This window comes from Scophthalmus maximus, chromosome 8 (genome assembly GCF_022379125.1).
Source record: "Scophthalmus maximus strain ysfricsl-2021 chromosome 8, ASM2237912v1, whole genome shotgun sequence".
NCBI classification, from domain to species: Eukaryota; Metazoa; Chordata; class Actinopteri; order Pleuronectiformes; family Scophthalmidae; genus Scophthalmus; species Scophthalmus maximus.
Genome location: NC_061522.1, coordinates 15,274,624 through 15,298,041, shown reverse-complemented (window position 1 = coordinate 15,298,041; position 23,418 = coordinate 15,274,624). Strand labels below are relative to the sequence as shown.

Below are 23,418 nucleotides of genomic sequence, written 5' to 3'. Positions count from 1 at the left end.
GTGGGCTCAGCTCTCCTCGTCTGTGGACCGAGACTTCGCTCTTCTTAACCAAAAGGGGAGATGGTGGAGGCGTCACAGCAGGTGAGCAGCCGAGAGAGATGCAATGTCAAGGTTGCATCAGCAAAGAGAAAATTTGATTTGCTGGAATATTGCAGTGCTCAGAAAGCTTTTATACCATCACGTGACGTATGATGATGAGAGACCACCAATTGTTTTTTTAGCTTTTGTTTTCTTTGCTGCTATATTGAAGTGTCGAAGATGCTGCCTTGTCCCTGACACACACACACACACACACACACACACACACACACACTCTCTCTTTCGAACAGCAGACTGAGCTGCTCAGTTGTTTTTGGTCCATGATCCTATTTTCAGTTCCTTATAATACAGGGATACAGGCTGTTAATATGCCACGAAGAGCAAGAACATGGAAGGATCTCTGAATGAATGATGACTTATTTAATTAAAAACATATCAAACAACCACAGCCCACTGACTTAAAAAAGAAAAGAAAAAAACATGATCATCTAGTTGAGTCGTGGTTTGCGTCACCTGCTGTTACATAAAATTGAACAAACAGCTTCAGGCCTGAAGTGACCACAGCAGGAGGTGAGGAAAAACTCCACAAGAGAAAAATGTGCTAATGATAAAAAAATATTGAAGATGCAATCAGGGGAAGCAGTTTAACAAGGTCTTTCCCAAATTCCCTTGGGTGTCTGGTGTGCACTTGGAGCAGATTACAAAAAAAAGAACAAATCTTAATGTGCACCATTAAGAAGAAATGCAGGATTTGTGGGTCCAGTTATGATAAGGGAAATGAGGGTCCAGGGAAAGAGTGACGAGGAAACCCCTCAAGCCCCAGGACTGCACAGAAAAGATCTAACATGTACCGTACCGACTTACTGTATTCTGACCTACCCTGGTTTTGCAGCCACACTGTTCCACTTCATTTCAGTTAGTGTGTCTGTGATTCGTCCCTTCCTCTGCCTCGTGTGGTTTGGCTCTGAAGTGCATTGTCCTCGTGCCATGTTTTGCAATCTGCGCACAGTGGCCGCGGCTAATGATTGGCCATTGCCATGTTTCGAAGTTCTTTTCGACTTCACTTCTTCCTCTCTCCACTTTCCAGCCCCTCCGGTGTCCCTGCGTTACTTGAGCAATTGCTTTTGGCACAAGGCTGTTCACTGCGGATATTGGTGTCTCTTCTGCCAGCTTCCTTCCTTTCTCATGGTTTTTTTTTTGTTCTTCCATGCAGATTTCGGCCTGAGCCGAGAGCGCCGCTTCTATGACCTTTCTGAACTTGCATTGTAAATGTGGCAGTGTTGATAGCATGGCTCTTTTTTTCTGCCACAATCTGGCAAAACCAGTGACAGAGATTAATGCTGCATGGCTGCCTGGTGCACAGCATTCGTGAGGGTGCCAACGTGCCAGGACTATTTGGATATTAATCTGCGGAAGTGAATTGTTATTTCTTTTGTCAAATTCAGAGCGATTTTGAGAAAATTGTAGGGTGAATGCTGAAGCTTTTGGGTCTAGTTTCTTGTGAAAAGCGAATGAGAGAAATGAGGAGAAGTGATGATTTGTCATTTGATAATTGTAGAAAATCTAACCAAAGTGTTTTTTTAACAGTTGACAACAAGCAACACATTGTCTGTTGTGAAAAAAATAAGACTTGCAAAGATGCTGGGTGTCTGTGTACTGTATTAAGGAGTGTGATGTCAGTTTTGGATTATTTCGTACAACATGAACACAAAATACATAGAGAGAAAATTTAACATGTATTAGTATCTATACGTGCCTGCTCATTGTTGGGAATTGTTGGGTTTCTCTCTAATAAGACCTCACAATATTAGACGTTGACTAAATTGATTTTGGTCATTTGAACATTTGAACATTAGTGCAATGTAAATTTGATAGAGGCTTGTATTGTAGTATTCATAAGTACTGTGCAGCTCCCACACTGAATGTTCTACATAAGCAGAAAACATTCATTATAATTTTTACCCTTGGTGAGATGGATGAGTGATAAAGAAAACAAAAACAAATGATGACCAACACGATCAGATCCATCCCTGTTCTGTTGCTTGGTGTTTCCTCTAGAATGAGATGACGTGAAGGTGCTGCGTGAGAAGACAGCGCCCACAGTAGCAGAGGGAGAGACAAAGAGCGTACGAGATAGGGCTTAAAGAAAGCAAACACAGACTCAGCCCTTGGGCTGCCGGAGGCTAGCGCTGCTACAACATGCTCTGATTTACGCCAGCAAGTTGTTCTCTTTTTCCTATTTCTTTACCACGACGTATAAAGGACACAGAAACCTATAGCTTTAAGGGGGAATATCCAAATTATTGCAAGCTTTGGAACATCAGTCGTCACCGTTACTCTGTACATAAAAAGTAAAGCTTGCATCAACATCATTATCATCACTCATCAACTTTTATTTTATTTCTTTTTTTTTTGTACCAGCGCTTTATAAATCAAATATATTATTATTATTATTATCAATTACCAATGACAGCAATGGCCAAAACCATGAAAATTGTACCCAAGGTTCCTAAACTGGATGAAGGGAGAGAGAACAGACCTGCCCTGAATGAGATGCATGTCAGCTCCACTTGTCTGCTGTGCCCGCTGACTTTTCAAAATCCTGCTTGTTCAGGTCAGTGGCAACAAGCAGTGGGTGGGTGGTCTGACAGATTTTGGAAAAGGGTACATATTTGGACGGTTGATATGGTTTTGAAAGACTAGAGTCCAGTCAGGTTTTGAATCTGGCTGCACAACATCAGTAATTAAAAAGAGGGAATTCTTTACTAATAATTTCAACAAGGGACACTGGCCAATATCTTTAACATAACCAAGCACCACAAGAATGTAAAGACATATGAAGGTTTTTAAATATTGTATTACTTTTCCTCTTTGTACAATAACTTTCTTTAATTCTTTCTATATCCTGTCCTGCCCACAGCTGGAGTCAAACAAATTACACAGTCAGTGAGTGAAGAGCTAATCAGTGTGTCACACACACACACACACACACACACACACACACACACACTTGCATGCAGTGCCATCAGATCATATTGAGTTAAATTCATTACTTGATTACACTTAACAAAGCAAGCACAGAGCAAAGAGGTCATGATATGGATGAAACATGAAGGAGTCACAACTGTCACCAATAATGAGACAGTCTGGTAAACACTCAGAGCCTCAGACTCTGCATGTGCTCGTCCCCGGGGCCTCCCATCCAATGGAGATTAACTGGCTGCATTTACAATTAACCTATTCGGCAGAAGACAACGGGAGATTTGTCGTTTCCACGAGCAGCTGGGAAAAGACAAAAAAACTAACAGGTGCGGCAGTGAAGAGGGTGAACGTGGTTCTGACCCTCCAGTTATCAGATTCAGCTAAATAAATTGAAATTGTAAGACTGAATATAAGACTATAATTAACATGCGACAGAACATAAACATTCATGTGTATGTGGACTATGCCATATCAAACTGCCTTCAGAAATCTGTCTATTCAATATGGTCTTGACTTTTGGTAAAACTCACAAAAACTTAAAACACAGCGCATGATTGAAATGTGATGATGAAGTTTAAGTCTTGCTTATATGTGACAGAATTTTTTGAAAGGTTCTACTTGAAGCCATATCCCTTAAATATTGAAAGTAAAAAAAGGTTGAAGTTCATAAAAAGGCAAGCTTGGTTTTGTTTAAAATATTTATTCTGTGTTTTAGAAGTTTCATATTTTTTTAAATTTTAATTAAATTTTGCAGATAAAACAATTTTATGCTTGGAGCATGAAATGCTGGAAAGAAATCCAGCATGGGAAAAAAAAGCATTAAAACAAAAAGAACAAAAAAATAAAAAATAAAAAAGTAAAAAACAATTAGACTACTACAAGAGACATTCGAATCATAATCCATAGTCGTATGGAGATGTTGAAAACACACTTCCCCTCTGCACTTGGTAATGGAGAGTCCATGCATGGAGTGGCTTCCTGCAGCGTGAACTCAGGGTCACGGCCCGTGGGATGCCGAGGTCTGAATATGGAGCAACCCTGCCCGGCAGCAGGCCTGTTAAATGATGGAAGTTAGATGATGATGGTGTGACGGGGGAAGGATTGCAGATGGGTCACTTTAGTTTCAGATCAAAATATTGTTTTTACTCACGTTTTACTTTCTCTTTCGGTGAACATTGTGCAGAGGAACAAACACAATGCCCTCATGGTGAGAAGAGGGTGTCTTGGAGTGACAGTGAAGTGTTTACCCACACAATTTACCCACGAGGAGTCGATCTCACCGAGGTCTCTTGAGTTTTAATGGCACTGGACGACACTAAAAGAGGATGAGTCCGAGGCAAAGTCAACCAGGGCTTGTTAAACTATATATATGTATACATTCATACATCACATGTGTTCCAAATCCCTTACGGAAGTGATTCAGGGGGGATGTGTCTTCATAGAAATAACACTAGATGGCGCTGTTGTCAAGTAACACAAAGTGTGTATTCATTACTACTAACAGTGAAATTGGCAATACACGGTTTCAATGGGGTGATGAGTTTGGCAACTTGCCAGTTCATCAGGTCAGAAGATGAAACTGTTCATTTAGTTTGTGGACACAGCAGCGCATGATTCAGGTGAGCTGTTTCTATTCTGCTCATAGCTCCATTACATCGCAGTCACTTAGATCGATGAAGCCCTGAGTTCACACTGACACTGTGGCTGAGTGGAGAACAATGTTAATGTTAATGTTAATGTTAATGTTAATGTGACATAGCCTGACAATCCATATGGCAATTCATTTATTAATATGACATCAGGTCATCTTTATTATAATGCCAGTTTGTCAGAATTAAATGTTACTCCTTAAAACTGATTTTGGAATTTTTTGTTGTATGACCAACTATGATCAAAAAGGGAATAAAAACCTAATAAAATCAGTAATTAATAATTGTTTCGATCTACACCTATGATCTTATTGATATGCATTTCCGTTCTCTTTCAATAGAGGGTGACATTGTGCAGCACATTCATTATTTAGTTAACAATGAGACATTAACATCGTAAATCTATTCCTGTGACCAAGTGGCAACCCACGGTGACGTCACTGACTGGTTTGTGAAATGTTGTAGCCTTGACCTTAGCATTTTGGCTGGCAGCGGGGGGTGGGTCTGACTGAAAGCTCATCCACTGCCTGTCCACCTACATTTGCCACGATGCACCGATTGGACGGTACTACCTCTCAATCACGCTGTATCCATGCTCCAATGTATATGGTGCTTTATTGTATATTTTACTCCAAAAGGGACCATAATTTATAAAATGAACACCATGTTGTGTTGAAGAAGAAGACTAGAAAATCCTCAGGAAAACTTTGACTAATGTAACAAATCAAGTAAGAAGTAGAGTCATTTTCTCATAGACTGACTTCATGTAACCAGTCAAGTCGCCCTCTGCAGGTCATTCCCGAGAATACAGGTTTAAGACACTTTTGCATTGGCTTCAGAGACATAAGCAGCTATCGAAGAAACAAGCTTATTGTTTATCAAATTTCAACAAACTTTATTTCTTTGAGTTCACATATTCCATTGCACATTTACAGTAACATCATGAACCATCAGGTTGTAAAAATACACAGATATTGACATGTCTGACAATGACTCCACCTTAATACTTTACATTGATGTGAGTTTAACATTATGCAAAAACTCACATTCTCAATGTGATGCAGGAAGCAAAGCAGCTGTCACATTTACTGGAGATGAATCTAGCCAAAAACAGCACAACCATATTTTACATGTACTGCATACTACTGTATACAAAAATGACTATATATATACACACTGATGATTTCATATTTACAGTGTTTGAAATAAATAAATGTATCAGGTCGATGTATTGTGTCTGAGCTGTGCTTGAGAGTGAACGTTTAGCTTGGCACAGGTTGTGTTTGTTCGTTTTTCTGTTTGAAAAGTTCTGCAGGTGGAAAACCATGATCTAGTGATGCTGTGTTGGATCCCACTTATAATATGTGCAATAATTCAAACCATGCAACATTAAATACTGACAATAATTAATATTTTTAGATTTTATCTATCAGACCAAAATAAAATTATTGCACAAGACAAACTGTTCCTCCGTAATGTTTACTCACACTTGCTGCATGAAATGTATATATTCAATTATTCACCACTTAACCTGGATACAACTTTTTCCTTGGCACACAAAAGATTGCAGTATATTTGAAGGTTAAAACATTTAAGAATATTCTTTCATAATAATGGGAAAAACTAGAAAAATATTGATTTATAATTTGGGTTAATATATCTCTATTGGAAGTATTTTACTCTCACTTCCTTCCTGTTTCCTTCAGTACATCCTACATTCACAATGGCTCCATATCAAAATATATTCATACTACTTGACTCATTCACATTCCCCATACTTATCCAGTCCCATAAGTACAGTCAATCAGTATTGCCCCTATCCTGCTTGTTTTCTAACTAGTTTTGGTCAAACACACAGTTTTTTGTGTTTAATTACCTGATCTGCAAAGAAGACCACTGTACAGAGGAAACAAAAAGATGTGTTTAAATTTGCATTAAATATGGGAGCAAATAAAAATTCTTATTTTAGTCTGTTTCTTTTACTTTACAAAATTACACAATACACTCAAAATGATACATAACCATTGGTATATTCAGATTAAACAGAATATATTTCATATGTGTGGACTATAGCAGCCTATAATACAGACCTGTCCTTTGTTGTTAATAGTCACTGAAGAAGTCATGTTCACATGGAAGGACGAATATTATCTGTTAAAAAAGTCAACTCTCCCATCATGTAGGTTCAGTCAAACGTCCATTAAAATCATCTATTGGAATGGTTGAAATTCACATTCATCATTTGTACAATGAGCTCTACTCCTAAACATTGAAAATAGCTGAGCTCTTTAAAACATGTCTGAAAGTATATTACAACAAGCTGTTTTCAGCACTAAATGCAGCATGCTGCACTTGAATCGTGACACCTGAGGACGTGAGTTGAACCTGCTTGTGCACACTCCCAACCGCCGCAGCACGTGTGCAATTGTGGAGACAAAGGGAACTTTTGAACAACTTCATGTTAACTTTCTTAAATCTGAAGTCTTCACAACTTGAACAATAATCTTATTGTCAACCTGAGGAAACATTCTGTCCAGAATCGACTATTTTAGGATTTACAAGTTTCAAATAGTTTCCTCCAACACCAGAGATTTCACTGATTAGTTTCTACTTTCTGACTGAAAGAATCTACCGTAGTGATTGTTTTTGAAATGTGCTGACCCATCACACATAGTCGTCTATGCAGTTTAATCCCTATTCCAAACTCTCCATGTCTGCAGAGGTGCAGCGTGTAATCCTGTCAAATCAGGATTGTGGCAGTACAACATGTAGATAGTGGACTTGCTCACCGCAGGCTGAAAGCTACACACGTTGCCCCTCTCAGATCACGTCACCCCACCATGGCAGGTAACAGTCATCCATCACTAAAAACTAGAGGAAACGCAGATAAAAGTACAATCTTGTCAAACTCTAGTTTGAGCAGTAGGGAGGGCAGAGAGAATCAGGTCTTAGTCAGGACACTTGAAGGAGGGACTTGTCGTGACTCAAGCTGGATAATATCAAACAATTGGACAACTCTGCGCCCCCTCGGCCTCAGCAGGGCGAGGAGGACATTTGTTCGTACTCTGGACACTTGAGGAGCGCGGGGTAGTGGGAGGAGTTCATCGGGAGGGAGGCCTCGGAGGAGATGGAGGAGTGACTGCGGCCTCGTCCAGCCCAGGCGTCCGGGTGCAGGAATTGGCCAGAGTAATCGGAGCAGTTGCTGAGGCGAGGCCGGTAGAAGCCCTGGTGGGGCCGGTACATTTCCTCTGCGGTGTAGCGCTTCATGAACAGATACACCGACATGACACCTGCCGCCTGCCGGGGGGGGGAACGGACACAAAAGGACACAAAGTTTAGTTTTAACTTCACCAGATAACTTTTTTTTTTACTAAATTCTGCAGCATTATAAGTTTGTTGGTGGGTGAAGTAAGTCAGTTTGTTTATATGTGAAGATGTTGAAGACACTGACGTCTTCAGCTACTGGGGAGGGAAAAAATGGCAAAAACAATGGTTTGCTAGGTACAAAAGTTTTAAAAGATCTTTTACAATTTGTTATATTGACCAGATTTGCTGTGGTGCAGTTACCTCAGTGAGCAGGAAGGAGATGGCGGCAAAGGCAAACGACCAGCCGTACTTGTAGCTGAAGTAGGTGTCGTTAGATTTGGTCCTGTTCAACATTTCATCATTAATGTTGGAAATGTACAAGACCAGACCAACAACCAGAGACAGACCTGTGGGAGGCAGAGACACACACACACACACACACACACACACACACACACACACACACACACACACACACACACACACACACACACACACACACACACACACACAGTTCTCATGACTATGGGAAAAGAGGTAGATCGCATTCAGAAAAATATGTTGGCTTTTATGATTGGCATCACTCTTGTTACCATCAATTGTCACAGATTGTATTAGAACAATCACAGTATGTTTCACAAAGATTACAACTATGAATTTTGAAAATCATTTCGCCCTTTAGATTTTGTTTATCCTTTTAAATATAATATAATCTATTTGCATATGGTGTGTAATGTTGAATCCAAGGCCAGTACCTGACAGGATAAAGAAGATCCCAGACACAAAGGCCAGGATGGTGTGGTGTGGTCGGATGTGGCCGATGTTACTGAGCACAAAACCAATGAACATGAAGAAGAAGCTGACCAGAGGGAAAGGTGTGGCAGAACGGATCATCTCTGAAATGCGAAAATATGAAGAAGAAGAAAAGAGGAACTGATCAGTTTGAGTGGGATTGAATTTTGAACATTGTTCTGGCTTTTTGTTGTTGTTGTTTTTTGAAATGTAAAGGTAGACTGAGGTTGGACTTGTTCTTCATGGACTTAACATTTCGTGGCTTTAGGTCACGCTTCTTCCTTTATATTAAGAGGGAGCTGGACCTCCCTACTGTGAGCAATTGGTACGGGACCACCCAGAAGTAATGGGACGCCCCACTGTGTTGTCCATTACACAGAATGTCGCCCCTCCAGCACAGTGGACCGGATGTCTCAGGCCAGAACCTTAATGGAACTGGTTATTTAATTGGTTGGGTAAAGTTTGGATGGTGCTGCAGATATCAAACACCTCCTACAGTCTTGATAGAATACAATACAAAGTGAGTCTGAAACATGAGCACCAGCTTCTTTTAAATCCCTTCTTAAAACGTCTCTTTTTATGGAAGCTTTTGATGTGATTTGATCTATTTTATCATTCTAATTTACTCTGTTCATGTTCCATTGTTTTATTCTCATCTTTATCTTCCTGTCTGGTGTTATTTCTTACTTGTAAAGCACTTTGTAACATTATAAAGAAAAATAATAATAACAATAAAGTTTCTTATCATTATTATTATTCAAATTATTGTTATGACTTTCTCACATTAACACTTCTTCACTCATTGCACTTCTTTGACTTTCCACTTTCTGTCACTTCTTCTGCATTCTTCACCTCCCCATCTTCACATCAATGTTCTGTCTCCCACTTTTTCCTTCTGTCTGTTGTATCCTTCCTTGGATACTTTTACATTATTACCAAAAGTGTGTTACTCATTGAATCCTGGAAGTTATTTGAAGTGTTGTAGTTTCACTCCGTTGTGCTCCAAAGCAGGTTTGAAAATAGATGCATTTTTCAGATATCCAATTCCCCTGAACCTGTAAGTTAGAGAAATTCAAACAATGTGTTATGACAACTGCCAGAGTGAGACACATAAATAGATCTGGATTAACATATTTGATTATTTAGTCTCTGAGGACCACACTCGGTCAAACTTCATCTGCTGAGGAGGGTGAGGAAAAATGATTGAAAGCTCTGGAAATAAATAAATGTAGCATAGTGAAGATTTGGACTCGATGCTCCGTCATCTTCGATGTGGTGTGAGTCTGAATGACGTTACATCTTGAACACACGAGATCTGACAAGGCCGTCTTGATAGCATCTCCAGTCACGACTGCTTGTTGTGCATCATGTGCATCCATGCATGTTTACTGTCCCTGCCATTTTTTTCAAAACACGCCCATCTCTTATCTTGAGTGGACCAGCTGTGGCATTAAAGCACACATGATGGAGAGATGGCAGGTCAGAGCGGAGGTGTGGGCTGAGGTCACGTGTTGTAACTTTAGAGTTGGCTTCACAAAAGCAAAAAATGATTATACATGCATTGTCAACACTAACCCTATAAGTGGCCTGGAGGCGGCTGCTGACGGACGTGTGCTCCCGCGGTTGACACATGGTGTGAACAAACGCTTGTCCCACCTGCCAGCTGGGAGGTTCACTGGGAGGACGTAATGCCTCGGAGGCCCAGTCGGCCTCAGCACTCCCCACTGTGCAGGCTTCCGGTCAACCGGTAGGAGTCTCCAGTGCAGTGACAACAACTAGACCCTGGATTCCCGACCTTAAACAAGGGTCTTTTTCTTTTTCCCGTTGGTGTTCTCTCCTAGTTTCCACTGCAAATTCAAGGATCACTCTTTCTGCTCCAGACTTTGACGCTGTCAAACGCTGTCCTCAAATCCGTTCTCCCACTACAGCGACACGGGCGATCAAACTCCTGATCTAAAACGATCAAACTACTTTTATGGTTCAGAGAATGGGTGAATATAGAGAGTGAAAATATGACGCTACACAAAATGTGCTGCATCCAAAAATGTCTGTCAAACAAAAAATCATGAAGTGTGTCTAGTGATGAAGCCTGATTAGTTTTTTATTAACTGCTTATTCCTGTTCAACTGTAGCCTGACGGTTACAGCTTCTGTTTGAAAGACCCTGATCTCAGATCAGAGTAGCTGAGGCAAACATTACATTACATTTACCTCCACCACTGTGTCCCTAGCTGCCACTTCTGGTCACAGGGAAACATTTCAAACACTGAGGGTTTGATCAGTGTCACCGTAACCAATGCGGTTTGCTAAGTGAATAGGAGGAGCGTGAACAGTTACTTACTGAGGACACTCACGGTGGACTCAGACGTCATCTGGACAGTAGTGGGCATCACGTACTCTATGGTAAAACACCGCCCTTTCTCCTCCCCTGGAAAAGAGGGCAGAGAAAAACACGTGTTCAATAAGATTGTCAAGTAAGTCTGGCGTTCAGCTTTCCATACAACAAGTGTGACAAAGAAAAATCAATCAGAGAAACGTGTGCAAAAAGCGAGAGGAATACAACGATGTCTTGCAGCCTTTCCACGATGCCTTTGCAATTCCTATCATGGAAAAACTGTCAAGTGGTTAATAACTGCACAGTGTTTATTTCATTCATTTATTTTTGCCGGAATCAGTAAACTTTGCGTGATGGCCCTGAAAAAAAAGGCCGCTTATTTCCTCAACGGCAGCTGTTGAATTGAAGTTGACAGAGAGTTGACAGCTTGTCTGATATTGTACACATCATCTGCTGTCAGTCGCTCGTGCGAGGAACAACCAGCATCAGAGTTTTGCACCTTTTCCTTTATCGCTTTGACACATACATTCAAAAAACGTCTGGCACCAAAGCACTCTCTCTCTCAACACTTAATAAACCTCTCAGACGGTGAGGTGCTGGATTAGGTGATATTTTTGCGTTTCAGCGCGTATAATTATCTTTCATGATGCATGTGAACAAATTCATATTGAGGGTTTGCATCAAGTCAGGGTCAAAATATGTGTTTACATTAAACACTGAATGTATCAGTGATCAAGCAGCGATTCTAGTGGCTGTAGAATAAATAGAAGAAAAACTTCAGGAGTTGTTAAAGACTTGTTGTTGCCTTGTGGTATTGTTGCCTCGGCCGAACCTACCTGTCAGTCTTCATACGTCTCTTGCTTTTGTTATTTTTGGCCTGTCCGCTCCTTGCCCTAACTCTGCCTCATCCCTCTTCTCCGGGATCGCCTGCAACCCTTTTTTTTTTTGCCACGCTCATCCAGCTCCCTTAGGCCGTCTCCCAGATTCCCCTGTTCAAACGCTCTGATGTGTTTCCCCTGGATTCCTCTCACTGGACTCTTCCCACCTGCTCCCCGGACACTGGATTTCCCCTGCACTCTGCCTCCTTGCACTTTGGTTCAGTCCGCTTGGGTTTGTTGCTAGTTAGACTCACATTTCACATTATTTGGATATAGGCTACACCGTCTTACCTTGTAGACATTGTAGCGTTCATTCCCGTGTTCGAAAACTGTGTCCTGCACATTGAGTCCCGTGCTTGTCTAGATCCTCACACATTGACAGCATTGACACAACGCCGGATTGTACGTGCTGGCTACGAAACTCGAAACAGCCAAAAGGGCCAATGGACTCCAACAGCCGTCAATACCAGGGAAAACACCACCACGCAACCTCGTTCTGGTCCTCTGGCGTCACAACAGGCTGTGAAGTAATTGTTTCTGGGTCAAACACAATGCACCAGTTAAATGGGCAATAAGGCCACTCAATCGGCCCCTAAAACACACACATAGGAATGGCCTTAAAATCTGTTACCTAATCACAATTTGATTGACTGAATGATTCGCCCTGAAAGAGGACAGCAGGTCAGCTGTCACCTCAGGGGTTAATGGAACGATTCAGCAGTAAGTGGAATAGTATAGTATTCCACTTACTTACTTACACTAACAAAAGCCTTTTTCCAGGTTTTTTAGGTTGTAAACATGTTAAAAGTGTCATGGAATGTAATAAAGATGATTTGAACATCTACACATTCAACAAGAGTGATACAATCAGCTGCTGCCTTTTCCAGAGAAATTGCAAAAGTTGATACCTGGGTTACTCTGGGACAGCACTTGTCTGGAGAGTTGGGTCTGTGAGAAAAGGATCAAACCTAACAGTTAGTGTCTCTCAAGACCGCCAGGCATGCCTTTGTGATGTCAGAGCTGGGGAGGAACCACGTGTTTTTCTCCAGGTAATGGTACTTTAAGCATTTCCACTGTGGAAATAAAAAAATCATGTTCAGCGCTAGAGTGGGAAAAAAGGATGCAGGTCAGAAGGAAGGAAACACACAGCCACAGAACTGAGGGTTTTCTGCATCAAGCCAAAGTAAATCAGCCATTGGGTAGGTCATGAGGAAGAAGTCTCACAAAGCCATCCATCAAATCGAGTCAATATACTTGAAGCTTTTCAAGGGGTGAAGCACAGAGAGAGATAACATAGAAACCGAGAGGTACCGGGCCTTCAGCTGACAGAGGTGAAGGAGTTTACCGATCATGATGAACTAATTAGTGTCCACCAGTTGTTCTAAAAGCTTCATCTCGTGTCTAGATGAAATGGAAATCCTCACAAAGATACAACTGTTGCCTTGAGGACACCTTTCCATTTGTGTCATCTGCATGTTTCAGGCTTGGGGCAAACTCACCAGCCAAGAAGCAAACCCTCCACAGGCCAGAGTGGAGGGACATGCGTATTTCTGTGCTCTGGTTGAGCGGGAGAATGACGCCCTCCTCCAGGTAGAGCCAGTAGTCTGTGCTTACAGCGATCCCCAACAGGCCCAGGGCGCAAACAGCGAACACGCTGCTCAGCAACGTCAACGCCTTCCTGCCACATAGGCTCATTCCACAGTCCCAACAGCAGGGGGGGGGGGGTGCCGCCGGCAGAAAGAGGAGCTAGCAGAGGGACAAAAGAGATAAAATATCTTCACAAACTTCATCAAAGCAAACAAGTTATCGTAAAAAATCATCCTGGGAGAAGATCAAACTGTCCCCTGAGGCGCGCAAAGAGGAACAATGGCGGGTAGAAAAGGAAATGTGCATCTGTGGGCTGCTGGTGGTGGAAATTGCTTCATAATTCAGGTTCATTACTGGAAAGGGAGATGAGTAATGAATGGGAATATATAAGCAGATGGGATAACAGAGGAATTTCTTCCCCTCGACCTGGAAAAGATCCCCTCGCCTCCAAATCTCCCATTAGCACCACAAAGAGAATTATGAAAAAGTGAATTGTTTTGCTGCATTTTTCCGCTACAATAATGCACAACTCCTGATACCCTGAGATCCCCTTCCTCCGTGACGCAGCGTTGCAGATGGTGTGCGGCGTGTGTCAGCGTCTGAATGTGTGCACTCGTGTCAAACAAAACGAGGAATCTGTTCGTATGGTAGCTGGTGCCCACATTTGCCGGAAGCCGCAGCGCTGGAGAGCTTGGCATGGGATACGTGGTGTTGAAAGGAATTGATTTTACATAATGAGATCTCAGTGTGCTGCAACATTGAGCACCCACTGGGAGAGTGGAGAGATGGAATGGATGTGGGAAAAGGATTAAATGAAAAATGTGAACTTTTTAAAAGATTTGTGGTGTGGATCCACTTCTTGCATCCTGACTGGATGTAAAGCCTCAGGGGAACAGAGAACAGGGAGATCTCCACACATTTGTCAGCTTGCGGTGTGCAACAGTCTAAACAGACGGATGTGGAAGGGACGAGGTGAGGAGCGCACGGCTTTTAAAGAAAGCTCTTACGAAGATGCAGCTACTAGCGTTTCCAAAAAACTGCTGAATTTTTTGTGTGACACTGGCACAAAAATGAGTTTAACTTTCCTGCACCTCGTATCTCATATGTTACAGGTTGTGGGTGTTTCTTACCCACAAATACATGATAAAAAACTAAATTCATCAACTTCTTTGGTCTCAATGGTTAAATAGTGTATATACACACACTCACACACACACACACACACACACACGCAGACACTGTATCCTTCCCTGTTTAGGATCATTTATAACCATATGCTCCAACCTCATCCCACTAATGGGCGTAAAGCCTGTTGCCCCACTTCACGGAAACAAAGGGTAATAAATCCTTGACGACTATTGTTGCAAGTGCAGCACACACTAAAAATACGATTTGTATGCTACACACACGTGTGCAGTCTAATTTGTCACCCTTGTTGTCCTTGTAAAGGGGCACTTAATGTTTCAGAAGTCGAGATGTAAATTGATCTCTTTTGAATAACTTCACATTTATCTTGGATGTTCTGATCCACATGCATAAGCAGGCATGGAGTTACTATTACTATGACCTCATATTAATAGACCAAGATATATTTCGACCTCCTGAAACTTGTAAAAAGACATTTCTAAGCAATGTTGCAACAACTGCCTTGATCCAGAATATGAAAGCTGTCACATGTCTTTATAAACAAATAGTTGTGTTAGACTGTCTCTTAATTCTGGCCCAGCCCTCGATCTATGAACCTCAGGACAGCCCATTATTCCAGAAACACTGATGTTGATTGGAGGCAGTTGGGATGCTCAAGCCATCGTAGACAATGATAATCGGATATCTTTAAACCTCATCTATTCTGTTCCATGGTGCAATCAGCAGCAATTTTTCCATTTAAATCCCACGAAAAAGCTCTATTTTACAGCCATTTAGCATCAAGCCATTCCACTAAATAGACCTATTTTCATTACTAAGCTCAACTAGGGGTCTGCTTTTATTCATACAGCACAAGGAGCAAAGTGAAATCCTGATTTACTTCTAAATGTGGGTTTCCATGGTATCATTACTGCAAGAGAGCAAGGAGCTATTTATTCTGCCTGAGCCTTTCAAGCACATCCAGAAATAGACCAAGATGCCAAGTATTGTAATGATACAGTAGAGCGGATGCTCAAAAAAGGCACAAAGATAGAAAATAATAATTATGTGACACTACAGCATGTGCTAGAACCTGTGTCTGAAAGATGATACATTTGTTGCGTGTGTTTTCATTTGATATATATAAATGCTAAACAAGAGATGTTAGTAAAACGTATTAAAGACCAGACAAATAAAACCATGGCCCAGTTCACAAAATTCACATTGTGTTTCAACACAGACACTTTTCAGATCAAGAGCAAGAAGGGTTGGAACATCCAACTCTACCACTTGCAAAATAGTGGGGCTCCGAGCCGCTCGTCAACTTTAATTTAAACGGCTCACTACAAGAAAATACCTGATTTCCCAAAAACGACTGGTGATACAACGGCCGAGGAAAAGGTTAATTGTTGTAGAGCGCTGAACTCCGGGGGCAAACCATCGCCAATGTGTTGTTGGTCAGTAGATGAGGGGGCCAAAAAAGGGTCATAATGTTAGGAAATATTACAACTGAATCAATACTGAACTGTAGCGCATAACATGCAATGCCACTTACAATTAGGATTTAGTGTCCAACTTATCACAAATGCATTTTTATTCGGGTAAACATGATGATGTAATGTGATTTTTTTTAAACCTCATCTTTGTCTGACATTATGCCGCAAGAGGATGTGTGGATAAAACTGCATATACATAAACATATATATATAAATATATAAAAGGAATATTATTCACTATTACTTTCTGCTGGATTTGCTGAATATGGCCCATGACTGTGGTCAAAAGCACTGAACGTCTCTGCAAACCAAGTGGCCCCCTGACTTGAATTTGTGTGTTTGTTCGTCTCTGTCGAGGGTTTGTCAGCGTCACAGCGCGGATCTCTTCTGGCGTGATGGTTGGCCCAGTTACTGTGGCCGTGAAAAGCGTGACTTTGAGTGCAGTCCCTCTGTTGCTGCCTCGGATGCGGACGGCCAACGAGCGCTGTGGGGTTTTTTTAGTTGCCGTGTCCGATGTCACTGGGGCTGATCGGAGGAGCCTGAGGACAACAGCAGTCCAGTGCACGAGCGAGGAGACGTGTCATCAGGCCACGGACACAGCGTAGGGTCGAGGCCGGCAGCCCCTGGTCATTGAAAAATCTGCTTGTACAGTTTCAACTGCTGCAGTACGGGCGAAACCCCACACATGCCTATGTGTGCACAAATTCACATACACATCACATGTGTTCTCTCTCGCACCCAAAAAAATGAAAGTTGTATAAATATACATCAGATATAATATAAGTGCAACTACCCAGCCTAGGCTAGCTGCATGGTAAACAACTTAACTCAACCGGAGGATCTTTGTCTGTGTCAAATATGCAAACAAATATTACATGTGCTATCATAAATGAACCCATCCTAACTGCACCTTAAGGGTAACATTAACTGATTAGTGAGCAGGGTCCCTATGGATACCTTATTTTAGGTGACTCTTCCGACTACACATATTTGCATTGTTTTTTTATGATAATCCGCACAATATCACATGTCACATATCAGCAATTTTCCTAGTTGGCGTCCAGCGGTAAGTCAACAAGCTGGAATGATTTCTCCATGGTCTAATTTTGGTGATGCCTCGGCCCTCCCCTGGAGGCATGCCTACTAAAAATGAGAAAATACACGCAGCAGAGAGAGAGAGAGAGAGAGAGAGAGGTGGCACTGGTGCAAGCTGTCAACACAGAGTGAAGTGGAAATTATTTTGTGTCATATCCTCACCTCCTCTCCACATTCAAAGTTGGGGGATGTGCAGGTTACGACATCAGTCGACCGGGTTGGTTTGACGCTGCCACACATTTTCCATATAAACAGTTGAACCCGCTGACCTGATGTGGGAGGTGTTCCCGTCTCTTCGCCTCCCTCGCCCTCAAGACTCTGGGGCGAAACGCGGTACATCTCTCCGCTGTAATGTCAGATCATCTTAATTGGATCGGGCAGCTCTGGATATAGCCCGAGCCCCTTCACGCTCCTCCAAAGGCAGTTCCCGTATGTTTTTAGCAAATGATTTTTGGCCTTCAGCTGTCATCGCCCTGCGTATTCCTCTAACAGGGTGTCGTGACCAGCAGGCGCACGGGGCAGCTTGTCAGTCAGTCTGTTCTCTGCATCGTCATCTTCTGAAGATCGTGAACGAGTCATATGATTACCTGTGAAATCCTCCCTACAAAAGACCCCTCAGGGACCCATGCGGTTTACCGAAACTTTGTGTGCATCAGGGACAACATCCAGAGCTGCTTCATTTCATGTAGACATATTTAAGACAGACAGGTCTATTTAATCTAATAAAACAATAGTGATCTATCGCTTAAAGGGTTGACACACCATTAACTTTGGCACAAAACACAGTGACTTACAGCGACAGCACTAACATCCATCTTCCCATGTTTTTTATCTTCTTTTTTTTTTGAGGACAAATCTCCCATTTATAAGTGCTTGACTTGGCCCCCGTCACCAGGCAACACTACAAGGAGAAGCCTCCGAATAAGTCAAGCATGAAAGAGCCGACGGGCGAGTCCCAAAACAAGGCTCCCTATCTCTCAGTGTGAGTTACAGAGGGAAAACAGGAGAATGACAGAAAGACACGTAGAGTACATCATTTAAGATTACAGAGCAGGCGATGAGCGGAACACACGGTCGTCAAAAACACATGCGGAATAAAGGGAAGGATTCAATGTTGATACTGTCAGTGGAATATTATATATCTATTATTTTTCAACTACATCATTAGTCCGCATCCGGAAAATTGCTGTGGGACCCTAACAATGACTACCAGAGTGTGTGTTACAGTGATCATGGAAACCAATGAGGTGCAAGTCAAGATAGAGTAGGCAGGTGTTACGGGGGGGATGCCTGTTTACTGTGCTCAACAACGCCATTTTATGGTGCAGCATGCTTCATAAACACACTAACAAAAGAAAGTGAAGTTACGGAAAAGGTTTAGAAAGGAAAAAGTGCGTGCCATGCTTCCAGATATCTAACCTTCTGTCTCCCTGTCTTTTTAATGAATCGATAATCTCCCCACAGCATGACATAAACCTACACAGGAACACAAATTTAACCAGTTTAGCTTCATGGTGACCTACAGCCTAGTTTTCCTGTTGGCACGAGTGACAAATTGGTAAAGTGTGAACAGTGGCTCAGTTAAACAAGACACAGGGGTGAAGGGAGAAACGGAGGACACGTGGATGTGCTGTGAAGCCCTTTGTAACACATACTGTGAATCTTTGAACAATGGCCCATTATGACTGACATATACCGTACGGCTGTGTGAGAATTCACATACCAGAGATGGAGAGTATGACAAAAAAATAACCCCACTGACTGCCAGCCCGGGTTGAAATAATCAGTAATTTAGCCTCTGACAAGATGGGATTCTGCCAAGAGCTGAAAGAATGCCTGCAGCCTTTTAATGAGGATATCAGTCAGAAAACAATGTCTTGACCTCAACATGTTTAAGGTTTCTTTGAAAGCTATTTGAATAAACTGGGTTTTTAAAGAAGCCAATGAACAATCGAGGTGAAGCTGAAAAAAAACAACTTACATGTTACACAGGTGGTATTTCTACATCTTTGGAGTCACATCACAGTCTGAACTACTACATTATTATGTGCAGATAACACGCGACGTCAATGTCTGTGTCCCTGCAACAAGTAGTGTTCCATCTCAGAGGGTGCGAGCGGCCCGAATGCCGCCCGGGTCGGACGCCGGCAGGAAACCATTTCTCTTTTTCACAATTGCAGAAGAAGAATCCCCTGCAGCCCACACCATCCCCTGCCCACATTTTGTGCGACGGCAGCATTTGTCTGGCTGGCACACGGACGAATGGACGTCAGCCAAGTGGGCCTGTGGGCTGTACTGTGTACTGCTGCAAACACTTTACAGGTTAATCCACTTCTTTTTTTTGTTCAAGAGGAATCGAATGGCAATGGAACCTCACGATTTGTTTGCCTTCTGTGATGCAGGGGAAATGGTGATTGCCGTTGAGAGCAGAGACCATCACCGGTTTCCTCCCGTTGTTGAACATACACTTTTGAAATGACCACAGTGTTGCATTGAATGAAAAGAAAACATGACATCACTTTCCGTCACTAATAGGACAACAACATGTGCAGCTCATGAAAAGCATCAATTCATGATTGTACTGTAAATAATGTGGGTGCCTGCTGTGTGGCGTTCAAGTAACTTTACGTTATTTTGTCGATAGTTTTATAGACAATTCCAAAATGTCATCCCGACCAACGTGACTCTCCCTCTGTGTTTTGTTGGCAGCATCCTCAGTGGATGTAATCGGAGCCAGCTGTTTGTTATTCCTGCAGTTTGATCCCTGGCTCGGGTTCAAGTCTCTGTCCGCGGTGCTGAACCGTCAGTCGATAATAAACTTAGGTAATTGAGCATCCAACTCCCGTTTGGCCAAGGGCGGAGTTTTCGTCACTACAACCTGTTCATTACATAATGTGCGACTGTAAATTTTGCATCACAAGTGATTCCACTGCTCTCTCTCTCCGTTCCCTCTCATCCTACAAAGAGTGGCCGTGTGGATTCCATGTGGAATAAAGCAGAGCACCCCGTGCAGCTTGTATATTTCACTGTTCTACCAAAAAACAAACTCAGCTCTTCTCTTCACACAGAAACGTGCGTAAAGGTGACTTTACGTAGATCAGCAACAGCTTCCATCGTGATAATAAAAAAAAAACAATTGTCTATTCTACAACGATAAACGTCCAACTGGTTATTAAAGCAAAAAAACCCAAAAAACATCAGAGGCACGAGTGACACCAACCAACCAACAAAGCAGCCCCTTCTCCTGCACTTCAGAGAGAGACACATGAAATGGTTCAGCGCATCTACCTTCACGAAGGAAACTCGTTGAGCAGATCACAGTTCTCCTGCCTCTCCTTCTGTCCGTTCTCCTCTCGTTCCTCCCGGCTCCGGTGGCTCCGTGGTGTCTCGGGTCTCCTGCGCGCTGTGCGTCTGCGTGGCGCACTGGACCCGCGGCTGCGCGGCTCGCGCACCAACAGCCAATAGTGTGCGGAGCGCGTGGCGCGCGGCGCGCGGCACGTGGCGTACCCGACTTCAACCTGCGTGACTTCCCCCCGCGCTGCAACCCCGCGTCTTCAGGTGCGGGCACCAGGTGTCGGTGCTGCCCCGGGACAAACCGGGGCCCTGAGCGTGATTGTGTTCTTGTTTCGTGGCTGTAAGGGAAAGGACATGGTGGTGAGGGGACATGCCGTGGAGAGGGACGCACTGGCGGAATGTTTTTTTCCGTAATAACCCGCAACTTACCGGGCTGCTGCTCACTTCCATGTATGCGTGCATGTGACATGTTTAGTATTGCCACTAGAAGAAAAAAAAAGGGCTCCTACCAAATGTCACTGTGCAATTCCAACCCTGGATCCCAGCGTAATGTACGCAGCAGGCTCTGGACACAGCTCCAACACAAAACCTGGCAAATAAGCATCCAGCTGGCAAAAAAAAAGCCACCATCACTTTTCTGTACAAAACTGTATCCGTATATCACAACCTGCAACTAGCCATCAATGGCTTTAGTAGTTCAGCAAAAATTGACTGCCTGTCCGCTTCTAAAAAAAGAACCAACCCAAACACCAGTAAGAAGACAACACTGTGACAACACTGACTACTGTTTTGGCACTTTCTGTCTTCTCATCTTATTTCCTCTCATTCTCTCTCTTTGTTTCTGCTCATGTGAATTGTCTTTCCTTGTGGTTTTGTTTGGACTTTCTATGTTGTCTGTCATGAGGACCGTTACAGGAAATTCTTCCCGCCTCATGCCATAAGACTTTACAACACCTCACCTCTGTCTGACAGAAAGACTCGGTTTAAACTAAACATAAAACATAAATCCCGCCACATTGGCACCCTCATGTTCCTCTGCACACTACTGGTAACTGATTGTACTACTATTACACTATTTCCACTGTTAATATTTCATGTAAATTCTTTATAATTATTATTCTTATTCTCTATATTTTCTGCAATTTGTATATTTTTACATTTGTTTGTGTATATATTGTACATATTTGTAAAGTGCATGTGCTTTGTGAAACCTGCTGCTGTTACACCAGAAGTATCTACTTATCTATCTATCTATGTTGTTCCATTTCAAAAACTCAGAGGGGAACATTGTGTTAAAGGAAATGGGCCTTCAACAGACAATCCAATGGCACGCTGGCTCTTTTTTTTTTTGGATTGCTGCACCTAAATAAAATGCACCCATGCAACATCTGGCTCTCACCTCATGTGGAAACGGATGCACTGTCAAATCCACACACGTCTCCACATGAGGTCAGCAGCCTTCTGTAACAGTGACTAGACAAATTAAGGATGGAGCCTGTAGCTTAATGTGTGTTAAATGTGATCAATTCGTGATAGCATTTGGTCACATGTTCGGGAAAATGCACCTTCATCTGAATTTGCTTTCAGACTGACTCTAGTACAAACCGTCTCTGAGGATATGGACACTCATTTAGTCATGTAGGCGCATCTGGTCAATCCCATGCGTATGACTAACCACCAGATTCTGTTCCCGGCTCATCACAGGCAGAAATGAAGGAATAGGCTCTCACCAGGCCTTTTACATAACCTCCCCGTCACCTCACAGCAGGGCAAGCAGGCTCTCTCATGCCTGTTTTGCATCTTCTTTCAGAAGCTTATTTCTCATTTGTTCCATTGTTCTATGCCCTTGAAGGGACCTTGCTTTGACAATCAAGTCTTCAAGCCTGCGGCAAATTTTCAGGCTCCTTCAGGCTGAACAGTAACAGCGAACGCAAACTTTCCAGGCATCCCGACATTCAGGAATCCGAGAAATTCAGTGCAGATTGTTTTTTGGACCCACATACATATACTCAGAAAATAAAACACATCACGTTTTCTCCTTCTCTTTGTTTCTTTCTTTCTTATGCAAACATAAATCCTCCAGTCAGCCTCCATAATACACGCTGGCTCAGTCCTTATTCACAAAGATGCTGATCTGTATCAGACTAACAACAATGCATCTGTTTTACTTCAGGCCAGAGGAGCACTCATTAGACAACAGTATGGCTGTATATGACCGTATATCATATTCAATATACATTCATATATGTATATCGGCTCTGGCAGTCTCATAACAGATTAAATCATTCTGAAGATATGTGAATGTGTGTGTGTGTGTGTCTTGGTCTGTTTGTGTAATTGAGGGAGAATGAGAGAAACCAGTGGACTGAAACATGTAGGTGTTAAACAAGAGCTCACACCAGCTGCGTCCACAGTCAACACACTGCAGGGCTTTCTCTGATCAGATGGCAGCTGCTGTATATGGATCTTCATAAATGAACACAAGTTAAATAATGCTGGACAATATGTCTAATTTACAACAAAATAACAAGGCTGGAGGGAAGACAGTATTTAAATGTTTTACATTTATTTAACACGCGGTAATTCGGTTGTATTCTATTAATATAATTGGAATTATGCATTATGTCATATTCTTCTTGCTGAAAAGAAACTCCTACAGGTGTAAGTGACAGCTCAAAGGACCACATTCATCAGGAACACATTCACTCGTGAACAACACTCACACAGACGCGCACGCAAACCAAAATGTTGAGCAGCAATAAAACAGAAGGGGAAGCATGGGTTCGCCTCAGTCTCGCCTCTAACTGGGCTCAACCACGGACTGATGATTTTTGAGGATTT

At 42.5% G+C, this 23,418-nt stretch overlaps 1 protein-coding gene across 1 annotated transcript; it reads right to left on the bottom strand.

The window, feature by feature from the left end:
• Nucleotides 1–5,550: 5,550 nt before the first annotated feature.
• On the bottom strand, nucleotides 5,551–20,707 carry LOC118312996 (voltage-dependent calcium channel gamma-5 subunit). Its single transcript, XM_035638128.2, has 6 exons — nucleotides 20,572–20,707; nucleotides 13,480–13,726; nucleotides 11,109–11,195; nucleotides 8,732–8,872; nucleotides 8,238–8,383; nucleotides 5,551–7,967 (listed from the first exon to the last, which is right to left on the bottom strand). The coding sequence occupies exons 2-6, from the start codon at nucleotides 13,673–13,675 to the stop codon at nucleotides 7,704–7,706; spliced, it is 834 nt and encodes a 277-aa protein (XP_035494021.1). The 5' UTR covers nucleotides 13,676–13,726; nucleotides 20,572–20,707; the 3' UTR covers nucleotides 5,551–7,703.
• Nucleotides 20,708–23,418: the final 2,711 nt, after the last annotated feature.